Source organism: Tursiops truncatus, chromosome 16 (genome assembly GCF_011762595.2).
Source record: "Tursiops truncatus isolate mTurTru1 chromosome 16, mTurTru1.mat.Y, whole genome shotgun sequence".
NCBI classification, from domain to species: Eukaryota; Metazoa; Chordata; class Mammalia; order Artiodactyla; family Delphinidae; genus Tursiops; species Tursiops truncatus.
The window spans coordinates 34,202,729-34,225,596 of NC_047049.1; the positions used below are offsets into that span (position 1 = coordinate 34,202,729).

The 22,868-nt window shown below is 36.6% G+C and overlaps 1 protein-coding gene across 3 annotated transcripts in view; it reads right to left on the reverse strand.

The window, feature by feature from the left end:
- The window catches only part of BTAF1 (B-TFIID TATA-box binding protein associated factor 1), a 93,437-nt gene that overhangs the window by 23,871 nt on the left and 46,698 nt on the right, over positions 1–22,868 (reverse strand). For all 3 annotated transcript variants that reach the window (XM_019943975.3, XM_019943902.3, XM_033841599.2), the window contains 10 exons: positions 15,540–15,644; positions 14,282–14,431; positions 13,821–13,963; positions 13,381–13,555; positions 11,838–12,041; positions 6,173–6,599; positions 5,019–5,209; positions 3,160–3,313; positions 2,631–2,740; positions 1,045–1,246 (listed from right to left, as the gene is read on the reverse strand). In XM_019943975.3, coding sequence (XP_019799534.1) covers positions 1,045–1,246; positions 2,631–2,740; positions 3,160–3,313; positions 5,019–5,209; positions 6,173–6,599; positions 11,838–12,041; positions 13,381–13,555; positions 13,821–13,963; positions 14,282–14,431; positions 15,540–15,644 — 1,861 coding nt within the window. The remainder of the gene's footprint in view (positions 1–1,044; positions 1,247–2,630; positions 2,741–3,159; positions 3,314–5,018; positions 5,210–6,172; positions 6,600–11,837; positions 12,042–13,380; positions 13,556–13,820; positions 13,964–14,281; positions 14,432–15,539; positions 15,645–22,868) is intronic.

Below are 22,868 nucleotides of genomic sequence, written 5' to 3' on the forward strand. Positions count from 1 at the left end.
AGCACAACTCAGCGTCAAAGATTAATTCCAAATTTCCCACCAATATCTCAACAATCTTAAACTGGACATAGCAGGCCCAGTGAGTTCAGTCCTCCTGTAATCTTTAGCATTTCTGAGCCAGAGTTTCTAACTGATTTAATCTCCATCCGTCTTTCTTGCTCTTATACCGAAATATCTTTCGGGTTATTTCGAGAAAAGAATGTCAGTGGATGCCATACCCTTGGTAAAAGCTTGCTTGTAGGGCTTCCCTGGTGGCGCAGTGGTTGAGAGTGTGCCTGCCGATGCAGGGGACGCGGGTTCGTGCCCCGGACCGGGAAGATCCCACATGCCGTGGAGCGGCTGGGCCCGTGAGCCATGACCGCTGAGCCTGCGCGTCCAGAGCCTGTGCTCCACAACAGGAGAGGTCTCAACAGTGAGAGGCCCGTGTACCGCAAAAAATGATAATAATAATAAATAAATAAGCTTGCCTGTATATTTCTAGTTATTTAGTATATACTTAGTCATTTTCTACCCAAGTAATGAACAAAGCGAACATAATGTTTATAAGAACTACCTATATCTGATTAATATTAAAAAAAATTGATTATAAACCAAATAAACAGATTAGTTACTAGATAAATAGTTCATGAGGTACATAAAATTTTTGCCTGTAAAAAGATCTCTTAAAATTAATAGTAATTCTTCAGACTTTCTGTGTGAATATTTTCATAATCAAATGTAAATATATTTATAATGTATTACAATGTAATAAAAATACACTTCAAAATAAAATCTAAAAAAGTAGGTTTCTTTTTGGAACAAGGCAGGTTACGTGCATATTTGTTTTTGTTCTGTTTTGTTTTGTTTTGGCTGCACTGCGCAGCTTGCGGGATCTTAGTTCCCTGACCAGAGATCGAACCCATGCCTTCAGCAGTGAAAGCACGGAGTCCTAACCACTGGACCACCAGGGAATTCCCTGTGCACATTTGAATAAATTTTATTTTAGTCATCCTTAAATAAAATGAATATAATTTCTGAATAGTTTGTCAAAATAAAAAAGGATACAGGCAAGTGCTTCAATTGCACCCTCTTGTTTGATATTGTCATCAATTGCTCCCAGCCATGGAAGAACCTTCTCCAAAAAAATATTCATTGTTTCCATGGTACCTATTTTGCTCATGACGCCTATACAACGAGCAGCCATGTGCCTCACTGCAGTGCTGGGGTACTGAAGGCACATATAAAGATGAGGCAAATGCTGTACCAACTAAAAACAAAAAGTTTAAGATAATCAGAACACTCATTAGGGAATCTACTGTTCAAAATATAACTATAACGGCCCATACTCAGAGGTTCTCAATATTCTAAGTAACTCTAAATCCAGGAATATCTCCAATTACCTCAAACCATTACTGTCAAAACATCCTCAATAAAAATTTAAATCTAAGTTGTTATTATAATGCTTTTAAAAAGAATAGAAAGGTGCAGAACTTCTCCCCTGTTCACTATCCTCTTACGCATCAGGGAACACTCAATTGTTTCCAAAATTAGCAGGGAACGCATCAAAGGGACTTGCAAAAATCTCCTACTGAGGGTGGGAAAATGACATCACACATCATCAGCCCCCTCCCAATATGGCTTAGTTTTAGGTACATACTTATTTATTCACGGGGTTGAGTGATCTCGATTTTGTTCTGGGCACTATACTTTGGTAGGTATTTTCCACTTTAACTTCCTGGCTTACCAAAGGCAATATGATCACAAGACCACAACATATCCCATTATTAAATGTCTGCTGCATGGAAGCCAGGATTAATGCTCATGAGATCCAGGTACTTGCTCAACAGACTAGCCTTACAGCTCAGCTGAATGCATGCTGTTGATCACGGAGGGTGAGCATATAAAGGATTCTGCCCTTCTTTACTAATGATAAATCCGCAAAATTTAACAAGAATATGCTTTATTACTATATAAACAGAAAAATTTCACTCTTCTCTACTCACTCCTAGATTCTCCCTCTTATATTAGATGTGAATAGAGAATTGGAGATAGCACCCTTCACAATGTTATAAACTGCAGAGAGCTTCCTATTGCAGTTATACGGAAAGAGTAATACTTTCTTCAATGGAAAAACCAGACAATTAATTCTCTAGTCTATGTTCCTCCTCCCTCTGTTCCAATTTTTTGGTAAGAGATATTTTAACAGTCAAAAAATAAACCCAGGTTCTATCTTTGCCACTGACTAGTTTCATCTCTGAGAGGTAACTTCCTTCTACCATTACATTTATCTTGGAAAGAGGTTTTATTACCTGTACTCTTCCTTTCCTAGACTATATTGTTAAGATGGTATAGATGAATAGGGATGCGGCTTTCTTTCCTGTTTATACCTGGCTTCTGCGTCATCAGAGCCCTGTCCCTACTGCCCTGTATTCTAAGCTCCCAGAGTGGGTTTTCTATCATTCATGCACCCAGCTCTGCCTCAAAGCCCATAAGAGTTGAGTTGTCAGGAAAGAAGGAATCTAGATATAGCATATAAAAGAAAATGCAATTATAAGGGATGACATCAAAGTTGCACTTTTCATTCAAGCCTTAAGTCTAATAAGACTACTCGTTTTACTGGAAAAAAAACTACACTTGCATTAGTTAGTTACCAAGGGATGAAGCTCAGAATCCATTGACACTGCTGCTGTTTCAAAAACTTGCAGAGAATTCACCAGTTCTTGGGCAGGGCCATCTCCCTTTTCCAGGAGGGACTTTCCATCTATTAAAACATATTGATTTAAGTGCATATTACCTTGCAAATAATTCTTTAAAATCTAGAGCCCACAAAAAGTTTTAGCACTCCCCCAGGTACTGTGGGAGAGTCTATTTTGCTTTATAATGTAAAATGAAATACCATGTCCTTAATTTAACTGCTGAGGTACTACACCTAAAGCAACTAAAGGTGTTTAACATAATGATCCATTTCAAATATCTGTTTCTAAATATGCAATAGAAAAAGTAAAAAGCAAAAAGTATGCAAAATGACATGAAAATAAATGTTTTTACCAACCTTCCATTTAAAACCTTACCAGCTGGCCTGGGATAAACAGGTATAGGCATTGTTATTTTATAAGGACATACGTAATGGATATATACTGAAATCTGTTTAAAATGCAACTCGGAAAAATATGTACACACCAAAATTATTTATGTCGATTGTATTCCTCAATGGACCAACCATAGCATCCCAGAGATGTGGCAACTTCACTGCCATTTCACCACCAAAATGCTTCACTATAGTTGTCAAGGCAAATTCAGCTCCTCTCCGTTGTACCAGGTAAGGCTTCTGGGCCTAAAATTAAATGTTAGTTGAAAACGAAATTTGAGAAAAAAGTATAATGCATTTGAAATGTTATTAAGATAATTTAAAAGTCACTACCTAAGAATTCACAGTGTTACCATTAACTAATTAAGCAATTACTGGACATATTTACCATAACTATAAACATTTCTCAATAATTAAACTTACATGGGCATAAAATCCCAAACTAGATTTTCACATCCAAAGTAAAATACTTTCGGGGGGTTGGAGATAAGGAATAGATAAATATGTGCTGTTTCTAGAGACAGTTCTAAGTAACATGTTTTTTTCTTCTCTCCACTCCAAAGAAACAGGTAGAGAGAGGAAAAGGAGATAAAATGATGGGCCCTTATTTATATTTGCTTAAGGGATAGAATATGAACATCTATTTAATTTAACCACAAGATTAATAACCTCTTACTTAGCAGTAATTTTTTTTTTTTTTTTTTTTTTTGCGGTATGCGGGCCTCTCACTGTTGTGGCCTCTCCTGTTGTGGAGCACAGGCTCCGGACGTGCAGGCTCAGCGGCCATGGCCCACAGCCCCAGCCGCTCCGCGGCATGCGGGATCCTTCTGGACCGGGGCACGAACGCGTGTCCCCTGCATTGGCAGGCGGACTCTCAACCACTGCACCACCAGGGAAGCCCAGTAATTTAATAATAATTAAATAGAAAAGAAACTGTCCCCCCAGAAAGATACATATATATTTTTAAATGAAGAAACTATGTAAACCATGTAAGTATAAATATTAAAACCACAGTAAATTTTTGATTAAAATTATGGGAAGAATATAGATAGTGAAAAAACCTTCATTCACAGAATATTTTAAAAGAAATATACACAATAAGCTAAGATTTTGGTTTAAAAAAAGAAACTTAAAATAGGCCTATACTTTATAGAAATATATTAAACACATGTCTTTTAGCATTGATAGTTTATTGCTGAACTCAGGTTAAGTTCCTATGTCTTGCAACCAAAAGAGCTACCTAGAGCATTCATTCCATTGTTAACAATGTGACTGTAAGATTTTCCAAAACCAAACACTTTTTAAAATCATCTTTAAAGAAGACTGTACTGTAGAATAAGTAGACCAATGAAACAGAATAGAGAGCCCAAGGAGATCCTTATATATACAAAGCATGACATAAAACAGAGGTGCCATTATAAACCAGGGAGGAAAAGATTCAACGGTGGGATAAACTGGCTGTCCATGTGGGCAAATAAATTTAGATTCCTACCTCACATCACATAGTTAATAAATTCCAAGTTGACTAAAAGTCAGATAGGTAAAACTTTGACATGTATAAACTTATCCTCTGAATATCAACAGCAATTCCTGACATTGATAGGACTGAGAAAAGTTAGCTTTCACTATTACTTAACATCTCTGTAGTCACTGTTATAGGAATTAGTTTATATTCAAGAATGACTTATGTACCCACTACTGAGAAGGTTTCTTGCCTAGGAAGATAATCATCAAGTTAAGCTGGTAAAAATAATAAGAGGCATGAGAAATTTGAAGAAGTTTTCCGTTTTTCTGGACCCTGTTGCTGCAGTACTCCAAAAAGTTATTAGCCCCAGTTCTTTCACTTAAAAATATTAAAATAACAATTCTAGAAGCTGATATGACAATTTAGCTCTCAATCTGTAAGATACTTGTTTTAAAATCAGAGTATTCAAAGAAAAAAACTATTTACCTCATCAAGTTCAACAAGGATATTTCCACCACCTCCTGCAGGAAGATCTGCTATTTGAGCTTTTACTGCTTTGGGGGTAGGACCTCGCCTACTTGTGATAGCAAAAGCAGCTTTTTGATGCCTATAGAGTGTAATTATACCCCTGTGCTTGGTGACAGTATGATGCATTCCATCTTTTTCGGAGTTGGATCCTATTAAGGAAAAAAGTTAAATAACTTTTAAAGCATAATATAGGTGACCAAATGTTTCCTGCTCCAAAAGAGATACAACACATTTTAAAATTGTCTTTTAAGCCTCAATTTTTAGAGGCCAATGATATTTTCTTTAGACAATGAAATGGTAACAAAAATCAGTAATTTATAACATTGAATGTTTTAATATTTGCATAGGACCATACTTAATACAACCAAATTTGCAGCATCATATTAACAACAAGAAATATTACATGCAAGAATGAATGTACCTTCAGTTAAAAGTACATTAATTCTTTAAAAATGAATGTTTCCAGGCATAAAAAGAAACATTAAAAAACAATGCAAGTAAGTTTTCTTTAAAAAAAAAAAAGTCCATAGTTACCATGAATTCAGAAACACCAACCACTGCAAAATATTGCTGCCTCACATAGCTCTCAGGGACAGGGATGGGGGGAATTTAGGACTAAGGTATGTGAAGAAACATTGGTCCTTGAGATTAGCCTACAAAGAGCAGTTACTTTCCATATAAATTTTCTGGATGAAAATAGAAAAGCTGTTTAAGCGTTATTTGCTAAAGGTAACAGACCTCACTTACCTCATAAGACATGTACTAAATTAGAGAAACCAGAATTTTACAGGAAGAACTTTTATTCACCACTGGATATAATTAAGTTTTCTAGCTCTGTTAACAGTAAACCCTATAATTATGGTCTTGAAAGAGAAGTTAAGGGTTAACACCTGTCTCATAGAATTTAGTCATTTTATATATCAGGTCTTTTATGAATAACTTATTTAAGTTAAGAGGTTGTGATTTTATTAGCAATATGTGCAAATTCTCTCAAAATGGGAAAAAGCTCCACCATAAACTGGATTTGTGCTTAAATTATACCTGTAAGTGACTATAAACAAATTTAAATGGTTAATTCTTTCTCTACCCCAAATAAAACTTTAGATATATACCTTTAGAATTTTCCTGGCCACTTTGTGCTGGTACTGGACACGTGACAGAAGGAGTTAGATATGGGTCCACACAAAGTGAGCTACAGAGATTTTTAATAATTTTTGAATTGGGACAGGGCGTCCTTCTTGTGCACTGCTGTAGTAGTTTGGCTATGCACTGAGCCGCGTAGTTCTGCACTAGAGTATTCTCTTCTTTTTTAATTGTCTCCATTAATGGTTTTATAATAGGATTTAATTTCTCCGGAAGTTGCTGCAAGCTTACAACTGCACATGCAGCAAAAGTATGCACTCTCAACTGCAACACTTGCCACTCCTGGTTGGTCTCTGTAACTGTCATTTGGACCTGCTGTCGTTTACTATCTAACTGCTGTAACACTTGAGGATTTAAATCGAAAGATGATGTGACTTCATTAAAAACAGCAGTGACCTATTAAAAAAGAGAAATCAAAAATCATTAAGGACATCAACCCCAAATAGCCTGTAAACTCCTAAAGGGCAGACAACAAACTTTCTGTTTCAATTTTAAGTTCCATGATATCTAGTACTATTTTACTATTCAGTAAACTAAATAAATGTCTAAAACCTTCCAAGTAAACTTTATTTTATTTTTTATTTATTTATTTTTTTGTGGTACGCGGGCCTCTCACTGTTGTGGCCTCTCCCGTTGCGGCCTCTCCCGTTGCGGAGCACAGGCTCCGGATGCGCAGGCTCAGCGGCCATGGCTCACGGGCCCAGCCGCTCCGCGGCATGTGGGATCCTCCCGGACCGGGGCACGAACCCACATCCCCTGCATCGGCACGTGGACTCTCAACCACTGCGCCACCAGGGAAGCCCTAAACTTTATTTTAATCTGACTTAATTTAACATTAGTATTATATTGTTTAAGAAAGACAGTTTCTTGAGAGACTTATTATATCTAATAAGTTTGAGTGAAAAATCACACACAATACCCACATAGTACTTTGGTGAAATGAGAACGCTGTAAGCAAATATAAACCAACAGTTAAGAGAGGATGGTACAATAGTCATTAATTATTTAATTACCAAGAGCTGCTTAAAGCTGTAAGACTGTGGCATCAGACTACTTTACAAGCCCCGTTAAAAGACGGTTCAATACATCTTCTTAAAACAACTTTATGAGATATAATTCACATACAATACACTCATTTAAAGTGTACAATTCAATGGTTTTTATTATATTCAGAGTTGTACAACCATCACCACAATTTTAGAACATTTTCATCACCCCCATGTAACCACTTATCTACTTTCTATCTTGATAGATTTGCCTATTCTGGACATTTCATATAGATGGACTAATATAATGTGTAATCTTTTGTGACTAGATTCTTTCATTTAGCATAATTCTTCCAAGGTTCACTGATGTTGTATCATGTATAATTACTTCATTCCTTTTTTTGCCAAATAATATTACACTATATGGATATATCAGTTGCATTTTTCCATTCATTAGTTGATGACTGGATGGGTTGGTTCCACCTTTTAGCTATTACGAATAATGTTGCTATGAACATTTATGTACAAGTTTCTGTGCACACATTTTTAAAATTACCATTTAAAGACTGTGTGATGGATTACATAACAAAAATAGTCTTCTTGTTTGACAGGTAACTGCAATCATAAAGAGGCTCCATAAATCCAATCTGATCAATGTTGGTCAGAAAAGCCTGTAACATTAAAGAACCTACCTTTTTTTTTAATGGAGAACCCAATTTTTCAAACTTAGAAATAATCAATTCCCTTATGGACAAGATTGATAATGCCAACCTCTATTATAAAAAGCAAAATAGGCACACAAATAAGATCTTCTTTTATCATTATAAAATACCAAAGACTTTAAATTGAGCTGTATCTGCTTCATCTTGATCTGTTCTCTACAAAGGAACATGATCACATACCACTTCTAGCTTATACTTTCCACTTTGCTTTGTCTATTTTATGTGTTCAAGCTTTGCATAAGATTATTTGAAACAGGTTTCATTACTAAAAGTTTAAAAACATTGTCCTAAATACACTATGCTTCTGTCAATTTTCAATGATTCTAGGCAATTTAGGAAAAGCTTTCCAATTACCCCAAATTCATTCACTCAATAAATATTTAATGAGTAATACTAAGAGATGAGTATCAATGTCTTCATACACTCAAAAAATGTTGAGAATAATGTGGGAGACAGATACATAAGTAAACAAGACTATGTAACATGAAACTAAGGTAAGTGCAAGTTGCTGTGGTAGCACAAGGATAGCTTAACTCTTCTTAGAGGAGACAAAAGTAGAGAAGGCTTGCCAGAGGCAGTTAACACTTATGCTAGGTTCTTAAACAATGGATAAGTCTGGAGTTATGGGGACATCTTGGCAAACAGAGTGAGGTAGGGAGTGCAAAGTGAGGCACTGTCCAAGGAACTGACAACAGCTTACCATGGCCTGAGCACAAGGCGATGAAGGAATGTCAAGAGATGAACTTGGGATGAGCAGAGGCTGGAGGGTAGGGAATTTCTGGCAAAGGAAAGAGGAGCTCAGACACCAAAGTGAGAATGAGTGAAGCAAAGAAAGTGGGTGAGGGTGGTGTACTTCTGCAAGAGAATAACTAGGCTTAAGTGGAGGAAGTTTGAGAATAATGAGGAGAAAAGAGATGGGGAATTTAGAGAAGGTGTTGAAAGTAAGAAAAAAACTAAAATCAAGGAAAAAGAAAATCATGTTTTTAAGTAGGGGAGGGATGTGTTCGGAGTGGCACTAAGAATTTTATTAGTGTGGCACAGCATGCAGGATGGAATGAACCAGAGACTGCCTGGAGCCTTAGAGATGAGTCAGGACCTAGTCATAAAGTACTAAGGCCTTTGACTGGGCTGTGGTGATGGAAACAGAGAAAGGATAAACATATGAAACTTTCTGAAAGGAAATGTTAACAAGATTTGAGACTGTGCTTAAAAAGGGCTATTTTCTGTTAAAAAATAAATCCCAATTTTGGTTAAGTTTGAAATGATAGTGAGATATCCAAGCAAAAATGCCTAATTGAGGAACATAAAAGATCAAGAGAAGATAGCACAGTACATGGTTAAGAACTAAATTGTGAGAATGGTGACAGACAAAGGAAGACCTTCAGGAAACGCCTATATTTTGCAGGTAAGAATAAAATAGGGATGCAAAGAAAGTTACAAATAGCAGTGGCTCTTAGCCAAGGCCAAGACTAATCTTTTAAAATTGCTCTTCCCTCAAATATGCTCTTCTAGAGACTCTGATATCCCAGGTCAAAACCACTGGACTAAGGAAGCTGATGAAACAGAATAGGAGTTTTATTGGGGAGTGAGAGGTTTGAATAAGAAAAGCTTTAAGAGTCCATGTAATAGCTTTAGAAAGAAATGTCAGAAACAGTAAGAAGGGAACCCAGACCTTAAAGAAAATTTGAGGTTTTATTCCAGGAAGGCAAAATATGGGGGAGGGGAAGCAAAAAGGAGAAATTATAGAAAAACAACAATCAGAAAAACTCAGAAAAAAAATTGAAGCAATTTTAGCTTTTTTTTCACAGGTGAGAACAAAAAAAATTTCATCTATATTATTTTTTCAATAAGAAAGGGGGATAAGAAATGAAGCACGCTCTTTCACAGCAATCAACACAAGTGAAGCAGCTGAGTTTCTGGTTCTCTAACTCATAAAAGGAAGAACTCATTTACACCACCTAACCTCAAAGACTTACTAAGTACAAAGATACAGTAATCAAGACACTGGTGCTAGCATAACAGACAAATAGACTGAACAAATAGAGCCCATATACAGACACACACTTACATTTCAATTAATTTTTGACAAAGGTGTCAAAGAAATTCCATGGCCAAAGAAAAATCTTTTCAATAAATGATAGAAAAATTAGGTATCTATATGAAAAACAAAACACAATCTCTACTTCACACTATATATAAACATAAATATGGATGACTGAACAAAAACTAAAACTACAATGCTTTATAAGAAAATGTGTGTGAATAACTTCACCACTTGGAGATAAGAAAAGGTACCTTAGGTCACAGAACACAATAACCATAAAAGAAAACAACTGATAAACTAGACTTCATCAAACTTAAAAATATCTGCTCATCCAAAGACACCATTAACAAAATGAAAAGGCAAGCCACACAGTGGGAGAAAATATTCGGAAAGCATCTATCTGACAAAGGATTGGTATCCAGGATATATAAAGAACTCCTACAACTCAATAATAAAAAGACAACCTAATTAAAAACAGACAAAAGATTTAAACAGACATTTCAGAAAGGAAGATCAACAAATGGCCAATAAGACATAAAAAAGTGTTAAACATACTAGTCATCAAGGAAACACAAGTTAAAACCACAATGACACTATCACACAACCACCAGAAAGGCAAAAATTACAAGGAGTGACCATCATCAAATGTTGGTGATGATGTAGAGCAACCAGAACTCTCATATATTGCTGATTAGAAGGTAAAATGATACAGCCACTTTGGGAGAAGTGCAATTTTTTATAAAACTAAATAAACACCTCACCCTATGACCCAGCAATTCCACTCCTATGTATTTACCCAAGAGAAATGAAAATATGTCTTTAAAAAACTTGTACAAAAATGTTTATAGCAGCTCTGAGCTAAGAACTTGGAGTAGCCCAAATGTTCATCAAGCAGAGAAGGGCTTACACTAATTGTGGTATATTTATACAATGAAAGAAAACTCAGCAATAAAAAGAATGAATTAGTGATACATATAACAACATGTATTTTACAAAACATCATGCTGAAAAAGATCCTTACACCAAACAGCACAGAGTGTATGATTCCATGTATATGAAATTCTAGAACAGGCAAAAGTAATCTATGGTGAAGGAAAAACCAGAACAATGGTTATTTGAGGGCAGGGGATTGACTGGGAAGTGTTATGGCACTGTCTGTATCTTGATAGAGGTTTGGGTTTCATAGGTATTTGCTTCTGTTAAAATTTATCATATGTTCCATTGGAGATTTGTACAATTCATAGTACATAAGTTTTACCTCAAAGAAGAACAAAAAAACATAAAAACTCAATTTTAGTTAATGACATAAAAAAAGAGAAAAAAACATAAAAACTGAATTTTAGTTTAAGTGTACTGATATCTGTCTGTAACTTACTTAAAAATGCACCAAAAATTAAGAAGGATTAATGGTTGAATAGAGGGGTAGAGAGTTGCATATATATGTGATAAAGCAAATTTAGTAAAATGTTAACTGTGTAATCTAGTTGGTAAGTATATGAGACTTCATTGTGTAATTCTCTTATGTTTGAATATTTTCATTGTAAGTTGGCAAAAGGGAGGAGAAGTACTCAAGAACTTAGAGAATCAATTTTTTCTGTACTCTGCCAGTCTTAAGCAAAACTGAGAAGTGACAAAAATGTAACAGTTTTTTCTAATAAAGGTATATTGGTTTGTCAAAGCTGAGATAAAAAAAAAAATCCCTTCCCCATTCTCTTATTTCAAGAAAAGTCAATACAATGAAATAACCTTTCTAAAGGGTAGTGATGACAGGCTACCAAGCCATAAATAGATTCAACAAATTAGTGTTTTTGTGGTAAACATGACATGACAAAGTTCTTATCCTTATTTCATGCTCTAAAATTAAGGTTACTTCTTTACTCACCAGGTCATTAGCTTGATCAATTGTAAAAACATTGTTGTTTACTCTATTACCAACTTCAATATGTGCATCAGCTAATGATGAAATAAGCTGTTTACACTCATTCTGCATTCGTGTAAATGGAACGGCAATTTCATCATAATATAAATGTTCTGAAAGGATATCAAGTAAACGTGGCTGCACAGCTAGGGTAACAGCTCTACATTCCTAAAATATAACAGACAACAAATATTCAGGGCAAATATGTAAACATAATTCCAGAAATACATAAATCTTCACTTGCAAACTACCAAGTCTAAATTTCTATTGATTTTGAACCTATATTCTCTTATCTCCCAGAACAACATAGTTATTAGTTGCACAGAGAAAAGGTATCACACCCAAACTACTCTAAAATTTTAATATGAATGACTATAGCACATGCACATGGAACTATTACAATTCCATTAAACTTTCCACTTAATTACTCTTACTTTATTCTGAATTTATTCCAAGTTTACATATATATTATATACCACAGATTTTAAAATATACAACTGTAAAAAGAAATCAGTCAGAAAAGAACACTTAGCATGCACTAAAAATGTTATTTAAAAACTCATTAGATTTCTTAACAGTTGAACCCATAGCTTCACATGCCATACTGTAGAAATGGATATATAATTTAAAGGCTACTTACCTGCCCCCAAATTTAACTAACCCTTCCCACTCTCTCTGGTTGTTGCCTGCCCCAACCAGAGGGGGAATGACCTCAGTGGTGAGCCATGAGGGGTTCTGTGGGATCTGGGTGATCAGCCTGGGCTTCACAGAGTAAGTCCAGAGAAGCTCTGTGAGGGTCCAGAAACCGAACTGTCAACACTTGCTGCTGAGTCTGAGAGGCACAAAAACACAGCATCACTGCCTCTCCAGCACACCGAGTCCTGCCTAAAAACAGATGAGCCTTGCTTCTTTCCAGAGGCAAAGCTGGGGTTTCAGTTGCAATAGAGCATGGCTCAATTACTTTTAGACACAGCTCTGACAAACTGCTAAGAGGCAGTAACAAGCAGCTCTCACAGCAAGTGCAGACAGTTAAATTTCCAGAATTCCAGTCAATGGAATAAACAAAGCCAGCAGGAAGTTTCTCTGATTTACAGAAGCAAGTCTTACACAAAATCATACGTCTTACTAGAAGTTAAAGATTAAAGGGGCTGTAAGGGAATGGCTTATTTGGAAACATAAAGATTTGGGTTTAAATGTGGAGATTTTATTCTTCCTGTGACCAAAAATCTGCCCTTGCTACTAGTCATAAAAATGGATTTCTATCACTCAAAGCCTCTTATCTTTTGTAGTTCTCAAGTACAAGACTGGGGGTTCTAAGAAAAAAGTCTAGGGTTAAAGGCAAATGAGAAACAATATTGCAATATAATTTGAATACTTTTCTATAAATGTTGGATCTTTATACAGAGAAAATTTTCACTTTTCTGTTTGTAAAATATAATGAAAATAATCCTAACAGCTAAGGAAACTGGTTTAAATTGTCTTCATTTATTTTTGGGCAAAATCTTACCTTCTGTAAAGCAGCCCATTCACAGATTACCAAAGCTACACTAATTCTCTGTAAGGCAGATTTGGAGTTCAAATGGAAGAGTAGTAACTGGCCAAGGGATTCAGCTGGTTTAATTTCTTGGGTTACCACATTTACACCTGGATCACAAATACAACAACAAAGTGCTCCTAACAACCTAAGAGGGAGAAAAAAAGAAGTTACTATAGAATTGCTTGAAGTTTCCCCTATTGAAGCTATAACTTTTCCCAAGGAAGACATAACTCCTATCTTATCTTCATAAAAATATATAAATCTTACTTTTAAAACTTCAAAAAAATTAGAAACTTTTTCTTATGCTTTAATTTTTTTCCTACTCTGTAACTAGTGTGATGGAGGAAAGACTGACAGACACATCAGAGGAATCTTTTGGTTAAATGACTTTTGAGTTTATGTATACTTACTTGGCTGCCATCATTCTAGCCCGCATAACAACAAAATCCCTGGTGGCAGGGTCTTCCATGATGGTGTCTGCACCTGCAATGTACTCCTGAAGTACTTCTTTACTCTGGCTTTGGCCTTGACGCACCTTACCACCTGTTTTTTCCTAGAGGGAATAAGGGGGAAGAAAACAATAATTAAAGATTAACCATTAAAATTTAATAGACAACATCAAAAACTCTCATTTGTTATAATCCCAGTAAAATACAGTTCTTTTCACAAAATTTTAATGGATAAAAATTGCTATGCATTTTGTCAAGGTTCTAATGATATAATTTTTCCTTATGTTACAATAATGGTATCATGCTTATAATAAAGCAATACAGATTTCTTACATGGTTACTGTATTAATAATTATGAGTTGAAAAAAATAATAATAACTATGAGTTGAACATACAAATACATTATGTCCCTCTACACTTACCTTGGCTCTAGCTTTTACTTCCAGCAGCATGTTTAAATCAATAGGTAAATGAGAAGGCTGCATCATTAAGCAAAGCCAAGCACCCATCCATGGACAAGCAGCTGCTACCACATACTGAACTGAAGCCTTGCTCAACAATTCCATCCAAACCTGCAGAATGAAAAGGGAACTAGAAAGTGAAATTTTTCTAGCAAGGCCTAAAAAACCCTAATACTTACTTTTAGGGATACTGAATCAAAAAAAAAAAAAGTAGGAAATAGCACAGAGATTAATTTTAAAATTCAATATAGAGGCTTATTTTTAAATACTGTTTTTGGGTAGGTAGGTTCATATACTAAAAAAAGTAATACACGAGAAAGTTTTTTAAAAAAGGAGTACAAAGTATTTTCCTCAGTATTTTATGAAAATCACTTTAAAAAAAGATACCCATAAAAATAAGTTATCAAAATCTCAGTAAGTCTCTGAAATCCTTTGTATGTATCATAAAGCTCAATATGCAGTCCTATATTCAACACCGCTTCAATATATAATAGCTCCTATAAATAACCTCTGCTAAATTCAGAGGTAGTAATATCCTAGTATAAATTAAGAAAAGTATAAGTCTTGATTCATGATCTTACTCAATAAAGCACCTTTTTTGATGCCTAGCATTAAATGGGCTAGGGCCAGCATGTAGAAATAATACCAATGTTAACCCAAGGCTGTTAACAATGAGCCACCTCAGAGGTCAGCGATTCAAGACTAACTTAACAGGTTTTAAAGGTACAACAGTGCCATTTCCTCCCATAAATATTATTAAATACATCAAATGTCTATTCTTTAAAGGTTCCAACACATATGACCAATTTTGCTAAGTAATAAAAAAGTACAAGTCTAAACTATGACAATCAGACTCTATATATGACCAATAAATCCCAAAGATACTCTGCAGGATCAATAAGCATGCTGATAAACAGCAAAATGAGGGATGGAGAAAAGCAGCCTTTCCTTCATTTTATTTTCTGTATTGAGGCTACAAAGAAAGCGCTTAAAACGTTTGCCAGGTAGGTCACACAAGCAGCAGGGCTAACCAGGACTTTACTATATTCCATAAGAAGCCTATTTCCTTGTCTCATTTTGCAGATCTCCAGACTATTCAAATCTCTTGGATGATTTCTAATTTCTTAAAATCCCCGATCAACAACAGTACAGAGTTATGAAAATTTTTTTACATCTACCAAGATACTGGGAAAGGAGTACAGATATATTCACCATATACCTTGTGAATGAGGTCCAGAATTTCCTGGCTGCTTTCTAAAACACAAAACTGAAAAATGTGTCGAAGCATATCAGGAAGGATAGGTATAAGCCAAGATGAAGAGTTCTAAAAACAAAAACAAAATCAAAATTATAGCATATAATTCTTTGGTGTTAGCTTATTTAAAAAGCTGTAAGTCAAATAACAGAAGTACTACCATGAAAAGACTGTATGACTTCATCAATAATGTTCAACTGGTGATAAATTTTGACAAGATTCTGGAGCAACAATACCGCATTTATTATTCCAATGGTTTGGAGAAGTTAAATGGCACACAATCGCTAGGAAGCTGGAGAAAGTCTGATTATGATTAACAACACTAAATTGTGCTTCTAATAAACTGAAATCATCCTCTATACGGGAGCAAGCTCTAACCAGCAACAACTCTTTGGTTACATTATATATCACTGCTCCGTCAGGGAAATTTGACAAATGATCAGATTACTGCTGCTGTGCTAAATAAACAGTTTAAGTTCTATGTGCTCACCATTAATGCAAGTAATGAACTGTAAGATGATATCTAACCTAGAAAATTCAACTTTGAGTTCACTACAAAATTAAGTAAACTGTTCTTTTTTTGTGTGTGTATTTATTTTTGGCTGTGTTGGGTCTTCGTTTCTGTGTAAGGGCTTTCTCCAGTTGCGGCGAGCCGGGGCCACTCTTCATCGCGGTGTGCAGGTCCCTCACTGCCGCGACCTCTCCCGATGTGGAGCACAAGCTCCAGATGCGCAGGCTCAGCAGTTGTGGCTCACGGGCCTAGCCGCTCCGCGGCATGTGGGATCTTCCCGGACCGGGCACAAACCTGTGTCCCCTGCACTGGCAGGCGTATTCCCAACCACTGCACCACCAGGGAAGCCCCAAGGCCAATGTTTTTAATCTATTTTGGGTTAGGGACCCTTTGAAAATCTGGTGAAACTATACACAGAGGAGGAACCAAGATGGCGGAGTAGAAGGATGTGCTCTCACTCCCTCTTGCTAGAACACCAGAATCACAACTAGCTGCTGGACAATCATCGACAGGAAGACACTGGAACTCACCAAAAAAGATACCCCACATCCAAAGACAAAGGAGAAGCCACAATGAGATGGTAGGAGGGGTGCAATCACAGTAAAATCAAATCCCATAACTGCTGGGTGGGTGACTCACAGACTGGAGAACACTTATACCACAGAAGGCCAGCCACTGGAGTGAAGGTTCTGAGCCCCACATCAGGCTTCCCAACCTGGGGGTCCAGCAACAGGAGGAGGAATTCCTAGAGAATCAGACTTTGAAGGCTAGTGGGAACTGATTGCAGGACTTCGACAGGACTGGGGGAAACAGAGACTCCACTCTTGGAGGACACACACAAAGTAGTGTGCGCATCGGGATCCAGGGGAAGGAGCAGTGACCCCAGGGGAGACTGATCTAGACCTACCTGCTAGTGTTGGAGGGTCTCCTGCAGAGGCGGGGGTTGGCTGTGGCTCACCATGGGGACAAGGACACTGGCAGCAGAAGTTCTAGGAAGTACTCCTGGGCATGAGCCCTCCCAGAGTCTGTCATTAGCCCCACCAAAGAGCCCAGGTAGGCTCCAGTGTTGGGTTGCCTTAGGCCAAACAACCAAGAGGGAGGGAACCCAGCCCCACCCATCAACAGTCAAGGGGATTAAAGTTTTACTGAGCTCTGCCCACCAGAGCAACAGTCAGCTCTACCCACCACCAGTCCCTCCCATCAAGGCTCTTACATAGCCTCATCTGCCAGAGGGTAGACAGCAGAAGCAAGAAGAGCTACAATCCTATAGCCTGTGGAACAGAAACCACATTCACAGAAAGATAGACAAGATGAAAAGGCAGAGGGCTATATACCAGATGAAGGAACAAGATAAAACCCCAGAAAAACAACTAAATGAAGTGGAGATAGGCAACGTTCTGGAGAAAGAATTCAGAATAATGATAGTGAAGATGATCCAGGACCTCAGAAAAAGAATGGAGGCAAAGATCGAGAAGATGCAAGAAATGTTTAATAAAGACCTAGAAGAATTAAAGAACAAATGAACAGAGATGAACAATACAATAACTGAAATGAAAACTACACTAGAAGGAATCAACAGGCAGAAGGACGGATAAGTGACCTGGAAGACAGAATGGTGGAATTCACTGATACGGAACAGACTGAAGAAAAAAGAATGAAAAGAAATGAAGACAGCCTAAGAGACCTCTGGGACAACATTAAACGCAACAATATTCACATTATAGGGGTCCCAGAAGGAGAAGAGAGAGAGAAAGAACCTGAGAAAATATTTGAAGAGATTATAGTCGAAAACTTCCCTAACATGGGAAAGGAAACAGCCACCGAAGTCCAGGAAGCATAGAGAGTCCCATATAGGATAAACCCAAGGAGAAACACGCCGAGACACATAGTAATCAAATTGGCAAAAATTAAAGACAAAGAAAAATAACTGAAAGCAGCAAGGGAAGAACGACAAATAACATACAAGGAAACTCCCATAAGGTTAACAGCTGATTTCTCAGCAGAAACTCTACAAGCCAGAAGGGAGTAGCATGATATACTTAAAGTGATGAAAGGGAATAACCTACAACCAAGATTACCCTACCCAGCAAGGATCTCATTCAGATTTGATGGAGAAATCAAAAGCTTTACAGACAAGCAAAAGCTAAGAAAATTCAGCACCACCAAACCAGCTCCACAACAAATGATAAAGGAACTTCTCTAAGTGGGAAACACAAAAGAAAAAAACCTACAAAAACAAACCCAAAACAATTAATAAAATGGTCATAGGAACATACACATCAATAATTACCTTAAACGTGAATGGATTAAATGCTCCAACCAAAAGACACAGGCTTGCTGAATGGATACAAAAACAAGACTCATATATATGCTGTCTACAAGAGCCCCACTTCAGAACTAAGGACACATACAGACTGAAAGTGAGGGGATGGAAAAAGATATTCCATGCAAATGAAAATCAAAAGAAAGCCGGAGTAGCTATACTCATATCAGATAAAATAGACTTTAAAATAAAGAATGTTACAAGAGACAAGGAATGACACATAATGATCAAGGGATCAATCCAAGAAGAAGATATAACAATTATAAATATATATGCACCCAATACAGGAGCACCTCAATACATAAGGCAACTGCTAACAGCTCTAAAAGACGAAATCGACAGTAACACAATAATAGTGGGGGACTTTAACACCTCACTTACACCAATGGACAGATCATCCAAAATGAAAATAAATAAGGAAACATAAGCTTTAAATGACACAATAGACCAGATAGATTTAATTGATATTTACAGGACATTCCATCCAAAAACAGCAGATTACACTTTCTTCTCAAGTGCGCATGGAGCATTCTCCAGGATAGATCACATCTTGGGTCACAAATCAAGCCTCAGTAAATTTCAGAAAACTGAAATCATATCAAACATCTTTTCTGGCCACAACACTATGAGATTAGAAATAAATTACAGGGGAAAAAAGGTAAAAAACACAAACACGTGAGGGCTAAACAATACGTTACTAAATAACCAAGAGGTGACTGAAGAAATCAAAGAGGAAATCAAAAAATACCTAGAGACAAATGACAATGAAAACACGATGATCCAAAACCTCTGGATACAGCAAATTCAGTTGTAAGAGGGAAGTTTATAGCTATACAAGCCTACCTCAAGAAACAAGAAAAATCTCAAGTAAACAATCGAACCTTACAACTAAAGGAGCTAGAGAAAGAAGAACAAACAAAACCCAAAGTTAGCAGAAGCAAAGAAATCATAAAGATCAGAGCAGAAATAAATGAAGTAGAAACAAAGAAAACAATAGCAAAGATCAATAAAACTAAAAGCTGGTTCTTTGAAAAGATAAACAAAATTGATAAACCATTAACCAGACTCATCAAGAAAAAGAGGGAGCGGACTCAAATCAATAAAATTAGAAATGAAAAAGAAGTTACAACAGACACTGCAGAAATACAAAGCATCCTAAGAGACTACTACAAGCAACTCTATGCCAATAAAACGGACAACCTGGAAGAAATGGACAAATTCTTAGAAAGGCATAACCTTTCGAGACTGAACCAGGAAGAAACAGAAAATATGAACAGACCAATCACAATTAATGAAATTGAAACTGATTAAAAATCTTCCAACAAACAAAAGGTCAGGACCAGATGGCTTCACAGGTGAATTCTATCAAACATTTAGAGAAGAGCTAACATCCATCCCTCTCAAACTCTTCCAAAAAATTGCAGAGGAAGGAACACTCCCAAACTCATTCTATGAGGCCACCATCAACCTGATACCAAAACCAGACAAAGATACTACAAAAAAAGAAAATTACAGACCAATATCACTGATGAATACAGATGCAAAATTACACAACAAAATACTAGCAAACAGAATCCAACAACACATTAAAAGGATCATACACCACGATCAAGTGCAATTTATGCCAGGGATGCAAGGATTCTTCAATATACTCAAATCAATCAATGTGATACACCATATTAACAAATTGAAGAAGAAAAACCATATCATCATCTCAATAGATGCAGAAAAAGCTTTTGACAAAATTCAACACCCAATTATGATAAAAACTCTCCAGAAACTGGGCATAGAGGGAACCTACCTCAACATAATAAAGGCCATATATGACAAACCCACAGCAAACATCATTCTCAATGGTGAAAAACTGAAAGCATTTCCTCTAAGATCAGGAACTAGACAAGGATGTCCATTCTCACCACTATTATTCAACATAGTTTTGGAAGTCCTAGCCATGGCAATCAGAGAAGAAAAAGAAACACAAATTGGAAAAGAAGAAGTAAAACTGTCACTGTTTGCAGATGAAATGATACTATATAGAGAGAACCCTAAAAATGCCACCAGAAAACTACTAGAGCTAATCAATGAATTTGGTAAAGTTGCAGGATACAAAATTAATGCATAGAAATTTCTTGCATTCCTATACATTAATGATGAAAAATCTGAAAGAGAAATTAAGGAAACACTCCCATTTACCACTGCAACAAAAAGAATCAATATTGTGAAGATGACTCTACTACCCAAAGCAGTCTACAGATTCAATGCAATCCCTATCAAATTACCAATGGCATTTTTTATGGAACTAGAACAAATTACCTTAAAATCTGTATGGAGACACAAAAGACCCTGCATAGCCAAAGCAGTCTTTCGGGAAAAAAACGGAGCTGAAGGGCTTCACTGGTGGCGCAGTGGTTGAGAGTCTGCCTGCTGATGCAGGGGACACGGGTTTGTGCCCCAGTCCGGGAAGATCCCACATGCCGCGGAGTGGCTAGGCCCGTGAGCCATAGCCGCTGAGCCTGCACGCCCGGAGCCTGTGCTCCGCAACGGGAGAGGCCACAACAGTGAGAGGCCCACATACCACAAAAAAAACACAACAACAAAAAACAAACAAAAAAATGGAGCTGTAGGAATCTGACTCTGTGACTTCAGACTATACTACAAAGTATAGTCTGACAATATGTATACTACAATATGTACTATACTACAAAGTATAGTCAAGACAATATGGTACTGGCACAAAAACTGAAACATAGATCAATGGAACAAGATAGAAAGCCCAGAGATAAACCCACCCACCTATGGTCAACTAATGTATGACAAAGGAGGCAAGGATATACAACGGAGAAAAGACAGTTTCTTCAATAAGTGGTGCTGGGAAAACTGGACAGCTACATGTAAAAGAATGAAATTAGAACACTCCCTAACACCACACACAAAAAGAAACTCAAAATGGATTCCAGACCTAAATGTAAGACCGGACACTATAAAACTCTTAGAGGAAAACATAGGAAGAACATTCTTTGACATAAATCAAGCAAGATCTTTTTTGTTCCACCTCCTAGAATAATGGAAGTAAAAACAAAAATAAACAAATGGGACCTAATGAAACATAAAAGATTTTGCACAGCCAAGGAAACTATAAACAAGATGAAAAGACAATCCTCAGAATGGGAGAAAATATTTGCAAATGAATCAATGGACAAAGGATTAATCTCCAAAATATATAAACAGCTTATGCAGCTCAATATTAAAGAAACAAACAACCCAATCCAAAAAGGGGCATAAGACCTAAATAGACATTTCTCCAAAGAAGGCATACAGGTGGCCAAGAAGCACATGAAAAGCTGCTCAACATCACTAATTATTAGAGAAATGCAAATCAAAACTACAATGAGGTATCACCTCACACCAGTTAGAATGGGCATCATCAGAAAATCTACAAACAACAAACGCTGGAGAGGGTGTGGAGAAAAGGGAACCTTCTTGCACTGTTGGTGGGAATGTAAATTGATACAGCCACTATGGAGAACAGTATGGAGGTTCCTTAAAAAATTAAAAATAGAATTACCATATGATCCAGCAATCCCACTACTGGGCATATACCCAGAGAAAACCATAATTCAAAAAGACACATGCAGCCCAATGTTCACTGCAGCACTATTTACAATAGCCAGGTCATAGAAGCAACCTAAATGCCCATCGACAGACGAATGGATAAAGAAGTTGTGGTACATATATACAATGGAATTACTCAGCCATAAAAAGGAACGAAATCGAGTCATTTGTTGAGACGTGGATGGATCTAGAGACTGTCATACAGAATGAAGTCAGAAAGAGAAAAACAAATATCGTATATTAACGCATGTATGTGGAACCTAGAAAAATGGTACAGATGAACCGGTCTGCAGGGCAGAAGTTGAGACACACATGTAGAGAACAGACGTATGGACACCAAGGGGTGAAAACCACGGTGGGGTGAGGATGGTGGTGTGCTGAATTGGGCGATTGGGATTGACATGTATACACTGATGTGTATAAAATTGATGAATAATAAGAACCTGCAGTATAAAAAAACAAACAAACAAAAAACAACTAATACTAAACTTTCTTTGGGTTATTTGTATGGACATATGTTAATATAAATTTTTCAGGCATTACTTGAAATTTCTAAAAATCTTATATGTTCTGGTATAATGTTATAAGTCATAATTGTAGTTATTACTTTAAAATGTATATCTCAGAAATAACTAAATTTCCTTGTCAATTGCATTTTATGAACTTTCATCAAATCTTTAACCGTGGTCAGTCTTTTGTTATTTACAGACAGTTCTGGGTGTACTCTGATGCTTTTGCAAGTATGTTCGTATAAAAGGGTTTCGTCTTCAAGGATTCATGGAAAAGACTCTGACAAGTACAGGTTTCTGGTAATTGACTATACTGCTAAACTGGATGAATAAGCATT